The sequence below is a fragment of the Pterocles gutturalis genome, unplaced genomic scaffold (assembly GCF_000699245.1).
Source record: "Pterocles gutturalis isolate BGI_N339 unplaced genomic scaffold, ASM69924v1 scaffold36896, whole genome shotgun sequence".
Lineage (NCBI taxonomy): Eukaryota > Metazoa > Chordata > Aves > Pterocliformes > Pteroclidae > Pterocles > Pterocles gutturalis.
Window position 1 is genome coordinate 2,146 of NW_010099045.1, and position 6,890 is coordinate 9,035.

At 59.9% G+C, this 6,890-nt stretch overlaps 1 protein-coding gene across 1 annotated transcript in view; it reads right to left on the reverse strand.

Moving 5' to 3' along the window:
* Positions 1–4,705, reverse strand: part of LOC104463034 (synaptotagmin-2-like) — a 5,159-nt gene extending 454 nt beyond the window's left edge. The window contains 7 exon segments of the mRNA XM_010075210.1: positions 457–590; positions 1,350–1,467; positions 1,867–2,034; positions 2,195–2,362; positions 2,564–2,680; positions 4,235–4,404; positions 4,540–4,705. Of these exon segments, the coding sequence (XP_010073512.1) occupies positions 457–590; positions 1,350–1,467; positions 1,867–2,034; positions 2,195–2,362; positions 2,564–2,680; positions 4,235–4,404; positions 4,540–4,705 (1,041 nt within the window).
* Between the last annotated feature and the right edge of the window lie 2,185 nt (positions 4,706–6,890).

The window sequence follows — 6,890 nt, forward strand, 5'->3', positions numbered from 1 at the left end:
CCACCTAGGAAAGGTCACCAAAGGGTGGTGTGGGGCTGGGCAAGGGCTGTGGGCTACAGGGCTTGATGGGGCTGGGAGGGGGCACGGAGGGGCAGAAGGCACCTACCAATGGTCCAAAATGCTGCTATGACCGCTGGGGGGTCCCTGCTACACCTGGGGTGAGTGCTAAAGGACCAGGAGCAGAGGAAGCCCCATTCCAGCCACGATCTGGGTTGGGGTTGCATCTCCCATGGGTGCTACCCAGCCTTCCCCCTCTGCCCCTGCACCAGCTGCCCTCAGCGTCAGCCCAGGCCCAGGTTGGGACTGGAAATATTTCATGGGTGACCAGACCAGGAGCTTGGCAGGAGCTGCTCAGGCTGCTGGGGAGGTTGGGCCATGGGCTGGGACATGGGCTTGGGCAGGACCTCGCCCATCACCCCCACCCTGCCCACCTCCCAGTGAAGTCATCGGACAAACCTGTATCTGCTCAAAGGGGATCTCAAAGCTGAAGGACTCGTTGAAGTAGGGGTTCAGGGTCTTCTTCTTGACTGTGGTCTTCTTCTTCTTCAACCTCTTGCCATTCTGCAGCAGGTGGATCTTCACATAGGGATCTGGGGGGGCAGGAGGGTGCATCATCCCAGGGGACACCATCAGCCTGGCTCCAGAATTCTCAGCCCAGGATGAGGTGCACCATGGGGTAAAGAGACCTCCACGAGTAAAGGTGCTCTGAGGTTTGTGGATGGAGGCCAAAGCCAAAATATTTGGAGAGGATTTGTGGGAGCAACTGGCCAAGGGATGGAGCTCTTCTGCATCCTGTGGGTCCCCTTGTAGGAAGGCTGGGCACAGTCAAGTGAGTGCTGGCCTGTCACCTCCCCTTTCTGGAGCAGGACACCCCAGCAATGAAGCTGAACCCTTCAATCCATGCAGGTACTGATCTCCTCCTGGTTAGGGCACGTCTGGAGAGAGCTGAGGACCCCTGGGCAGAGAGCTCAGCTCTGGGATGGAGTTGGGAAGACTCCTCCACTATAAAACATGGTCAACTGAGGTTCTTGGCCCCAAGGAGGAACAGGACCAGGAGCAAATGGCAGAGGAGCATTTCCACCACCCAGGTCCTGCAGCATCCTGGCCCTGGACACAGAGGCAGCCCAAATTCTATATGTCCTTCCTAAAGGTTGGGGGGTTCATTCCATCCCCATCTCCCCTCGCCCCCCAGCCAGACCTTGGGCTGACTCCAGTGCAGGAGGTCCCAGACACTGGAGGGGGTTTCCCCAAGTCCCGCAAGACTGATCATCCCAGTGTCCTTCCCCAGCAAGGGCTGCTGAGAGCCCCACAGTGGGGTGGGAGGAGGATGTCCACGAGCTGACACTCACCTGAGAGACCACCAACATCCATCTTCTTCAGGTTCTTGGCCTCCAGGATGCAGACGGTGAGTTTCCCGGCCGTGGGCACGTACCGGAGGGAGATGCAGATATCTCCTAACTTCTCTGGCTGCCAGGCAAAGCAGGGAGCAGGTATCAAAACCTTGCCAGTGCATCGTACCACAGTGTCAGGACATCGTCCCACATGCAGGTCCCTTCTAACCCTGTTCAACCTTCGATGTAGGCACCCCATGCACCAGCACAAGGGTTTCATCACTTGGGTCTGGGGCAGGCCCATCCCAGTGCAGCACCCAAGACATTTATACTTCTCATTTTTGCTACAGAAAGGCTTTTGCATGGGGGAACAACAGGGGCAGATCCTGCCCAGCACTCATGGCCAGGACATGCACAGCCGTCAGGTGGGACCCCCCAGCAATCACCATCCTGAGCACTGTGCTCACCCCATGCGCACCCCACACCTCAGCCCCCCTGGCCAAGGAGCCCTGGGTCGTGCTGGTCCTGCTCTCACCTCCTCCTTCTCGCCACTCTGCAGGTCCCGCCACTCCTCGATGGGCTGGCCCAGGTCCACCGTGTTCATGGGCACCTTCACCTCACCGATGATATCATGCTTGGAGAAGCGATCAAAGTCGTAGATGGCCATCACCAGCGTCTTCCCGCCCAGTTCCTGGTAGGGGACCTGCACAAAGAGGGTCACCAGGCTGGCAACGGGCTCAGAGGGGCCCAAGCCAGGACCACCCACTCCCAGCAGTGAGGGTCAAAGTGTGGGACCGGGACACAGTGGGGGGAAGATGGGAGTAGGAGACAAAGTCCTGTGTTGTGGGCAGGAAGATGCTCACCTTGAAGGTGAAGGTCTCGTTGAAGGCAGGGTTGAGTGTCTTCTTTTGCACTTTGGTCTCATACTTTTTCTTCTTGTCGGGGAGCAGGAACACCTTGACATATGGGTCCGAGGTGCCGCCCATGTCCAACGCAGGCAGTTCGGCAGCTTGGAGGATCCCCACTGTCAGCTGGAGCAGGGAGAGGGGGGGGTCTTCAGTCTAGGGCTTATCCCCAGCCCCGCTCAGGACAACACTGCCCATGTCACAGCACCCAGCTCCCCCCTCCCTCCCATGCCATCCAGGTCCAACAGGGAGATTTCTCCTCAAACACCCTCCCTGGGCAAACCCCACTCCCCCGCTTCCTCAGCCAAACCTCAGTCCCTTCATCACCTGGTTTGCCTGGAAATCGTAGTCCAGCGAGAACTGCAGCTTGCCCAGGTTCTCCGGCTCCTTCTCCTCCTCCTCGCCTTCCCCCTCTGTCAGACCCGTCTCGGCATCATCATCATCCTGTTCATCCTGCAGTGGCAGCCGACGTGCCCAGCTCAGCACAGGGTCACAGCCCAGGTCCCCATCCCCACACCGCTGGGGACCTCCAGCACCCCAACCCTACTGGCACAACAGCCCCTGGGTTCTGCCCATGAGGGGCAAGGAGACCCCCCTGCTGGGGACACAAAGTGCCAGGAGAGCAGCCCTGGGGCGGCGCTGGCTCTGCCCACAGCCCCCAGGCTGCTCGGTGCTGGTCCGGCCACGATGGTGTGGGGGACTGCTTCAGGGCGCTGGGACGCAGGGTCAGCCCCAGTGGGAGAGCTGGTGCTTGTACTGGGGGGGGCTGCATGCAAGCAGCCTACAGCAAAGGGTGCGGGGATACTGCACCCCCACCAACCCGTGCTTGGGGGAGCGCTGCAGACAGTGCTGAGTTCAGCAGCACCATTTTATTAACTTTGTAATAGAAATACAACCTAATTCTCCTATGTCTAAGGGAAAGCCACCCCTTTCCATGCATTTCCAAGCCATGGTCCGTGGGGTGGGAGCCCCAGCTCCTCATCACCTCTCTGACATGTCCCCAGGTCCCCTGTCCCACCCTGGAAGCAGCCGATGGAGAAGGAGGCTCATGGTGGCACTTACCATGGAGGGTGTCCCAGGATGGAGAGGGAACACGCAGACAGGGCAGCAGGAGGGAAGAGAGTCACGTTAGAGAGTATCGACACAGGACCCACGGCGAGGTGGGGAATCGGGGTTTGTACGGCCCTAGGGTACAGCAGCCCTCACCCTCCATCGGGGAATCCCACCCCACATCTCCCACCACCACGGGGGCATGCAGATGGACAGGTGTCATCTAGTGGGAGATGTCCCTGCCCACGGCAGGGGTGTGGAATGAGATGATCTTTAAGGTCCCTCCCAACCCAAACCATTCTGTGTTTCTACAATTGAGCATCTCCACTCAGCGCTCATCTCGCCAGCCCTGCCTGCATGCCTGTGGTGCCCACATGGCTCTGAAGAGCAGGAACAGACACCCCAAATCTCCCACCCCCTCCAAACGGCCGTGGGTCAGGGGCACTGAAATGGCCAGGGTCACCCCAAGCCCACTGGTCCCACACCCTTCTTCCTGCTTGCCCCCCACAATGGGGAGACAGCCCCAGCTCTGCTCCGTGCACCAGCACCTGCTTCTTGAGCCCTGGCTTTTTGGGGATCCCAAACTGGTGGGCGGTTTGGCCTGGTGCTCCTCCCCTCTCAGCTGAGTTCAATGGAATGAGGACAACTCACAGGAAGGTGGGGAGATGTGAGGGTTTAACTGAACATTTGCTGGTTCACGTGAAGCACTGGCAGCTCCAGAGCACCCTGAGCCTGGTCCCATCCAGGCCCCCAGGCACTGGAGGATGACAGTGCTGCTGTCCCAGCTCCAGGCTCACACCTGCACTGTCCCATCCCAGGATCCTGGTGGCTCCATCCCTCTCTGCTGCCTGAGATACAACGGCCTCAACACAGTTTGTAACTCAACCGGAGGGATCATCCTACAACACCAAGCGCAGGATGGGGCCAAGCAGTCCAGAATGACGTCACCTGGTTGCCCGACTTCATGTCCTTCATGTTCATGGCATTCTTCATGCCTTTGCCCTTCTCCTTCTTATTCTTCTTCTTCTTGCAGCAGCACTTCTTGCAGATGCAGAAGCAGCAGGTGAGGATGAGGAGTCCGGCCACCACCGCGATGGCGATGAGGGCCCAGGGTGGCACTGCGGGCAAAAGCCAGTATCACCATCACCCCCCTCCCAGCCCCAGCCACACCACCACCGTGTCCCACGGGGAATGGAGCGGTGGTTGGAGTCATGAGGAGGGGGACACATGCAAAAAAGGAGGCAGCTACTCACGGGGGATCTTGTTGAGCTCATTCATGAACTTGTCCCTCAGCTTGGTGAACATGTCCTCCTTGCTCTCGCCCAGCCCCGCAGCCTCGGTGGAGTTCTCCATGGTGGCCACAGGCATCGTGGTGGCCGTGGCCTCCGGGGCCATCATGGATGCTTGCTTGAACGTCATGGTGGGTCAGGGGCTCCCTGAAACACAATGTCGCCTCCGTGGTCACCCAGGTCCCTGCTGTCCCCACCCCTCCCTGTGCCCAAGCCGCATCCCTGAGCAGCATCTGCACTGAGGACAACATCTGCGTGGGACAGCAGGGCTATGGCTCAGCGCTTGATCTTCAGCTAGAGGGGCAAGAGCCCAGTTGACCCCCATGTTTCCTGACACTTGACATCTCCAAAGCCCCTGGGAGCATCACCCAGCATCACGTCACAGCTAGTGCCAGCTCAGAGCCTCCCGGGGGCATTGAGGACACTCCTGGGGGAGGTCCACCCAGCGAGGCCCCACGGGATGAGGGAAGGGGTGTTCCCATCCCCAGGAGAGACAAGCGAGGTTTGTTTGGATGCCTCCCCCTTTCTCAGACAGGGACCATCAGGCACCCATAGACCCAACGTGTGGCAGCGGGGACCTCGCGTTACATAGGGATCCAGCACTGGTGTGGGACCCTTGGGGCTGCTCTCAGCCCTGGGAGAGCTTCCAGGGATGGGAACAGGAGTGGAGAAGCACAGTGCTCTTCCTCCACCCCAGGGAGCTTTTGCAGGGCACGTTTTGAGGATGGATGACAGCAGAAGAGCCACAGAGGGCTCAACACGCACATCAAAGGGTCAACCCTTTCACCGTGTCACGGGTACCACGTCCTGGGAGGCTTGAGGCTCCTGTCCACCTCCCGACCCTGCAGAGCCCAGCTCCCCCAGCCAGCCCCACTCCATGACGGAGCATGGGGACAGTGCGCAGCTCACTGCCGGGGCTGACAGGGATGGTGCTTAGATCACTGCCAGGGCTGCGGCACCCCTACGCCAGACACCAGGTCTGAAACACCCCCCAAGGCCAGGGACCCCCAACCCACAGTCTTGCAGATGTGGCATTTGCTCCTGCAAGCAAAGCTGGTGGAAAAATGCTTCACAAACCAGCTGCAGCCCCAAAGTGCCTCCAGGAACCAGCTGTAGCCCCAAAGTGCCTCCAGGTCCCAACTCCAGCCCCAAAGTGCCTCCAGGACCCAGCTCCAGCTCCAAAGTGCCTCCAGGACCCAGCTCTGCACCCAAAGTGTGTCTCTAACCCAGCAGAAGGTGAGCTTGCAACAGGAAAATCAGAGCAGGCAAGAAGCCAAGGGAATGAATGGTGCTGGTAGAGTTAAGGAGAATAAAAGGCTAGCGGGGGAAGCAAAGAGCTGAGCAGGAGCACAGACAACTGAGGAAGGAGTTTCTGGGGGCCCGTGAGCTCTAGCATGGGGGGAACCCCCTTTCCTGCATCTCTTCTCCCCGCTGGGTGAAGCCTCCTCGCCCCAAGCATCGTCCCCTGGCACCGACTGCTCCTCCATCCTTCTGCAGCAGTGAAAAAGGAGCATTCTCACTTCAAAAAATGGGCCTGGGGGGTTTCCTGCCCCAAACCAGCTCTGCCGTGCTGCCTCCAGCTGCCTGGCGGGTGAACCGTGCGCTGAGTTACTCCATGCTCAGCTCCGCACCCGCACATGCTCCTCCTGCGCCACTGCTCCCAGGGGTGGGTGCTGGAGAGGGGACAGCAGTGGGGTGCTGGGGGTACCCGACACGAGGCAGAGGCAGACTTTCTTGTGCTAAAATGGACTAATGACGTGACTACAACCCCAACGAGGTCCCCGCTGTGGGTGCAGCCTTTGCCACCCCAACGGCTCTGCTTAGAAAAACCTACAGGCGCCAGTGGTGGGGCTGAGGGTCCAGGGCTGAGGGTTCCAGGGCTGCCAACAGCATCTGGGTGATGTAAAAACCCAGGTGGTGGCGGGTCTGGCTCCCTGGCGGGAGGGTCCCCAACCCCATGCTAGACCCCCCCCATCGCCCCAACCCCAGGAGCTGAGCTGCAGCGTGACCCCCCCCCGCAGCATCCCCTGGGCCAGCCAGGAGCATCACCTCCCATTTCCACCTTCATCCCTTCTGACAAAGGCAAAGGGAAAGGTGTCCATGGCCAGCACTGCAGCAGGACCCTCCCGGCAGCCCTGCAGGGGACGGGGGGCTGGAGAAACCCCTTTGCCGGCTCACAGGTGGGTTCATCTCTCCTCACACACGTCCATGTGCAGCAAGCTGGGCGACATCCCAAACTGGGAGTAAAAGCCGGCGTTATCTCATCTAGGATGGACCTTTTGGACCCATCGCGGCCGGGCAGGGGCAGGAAGGGG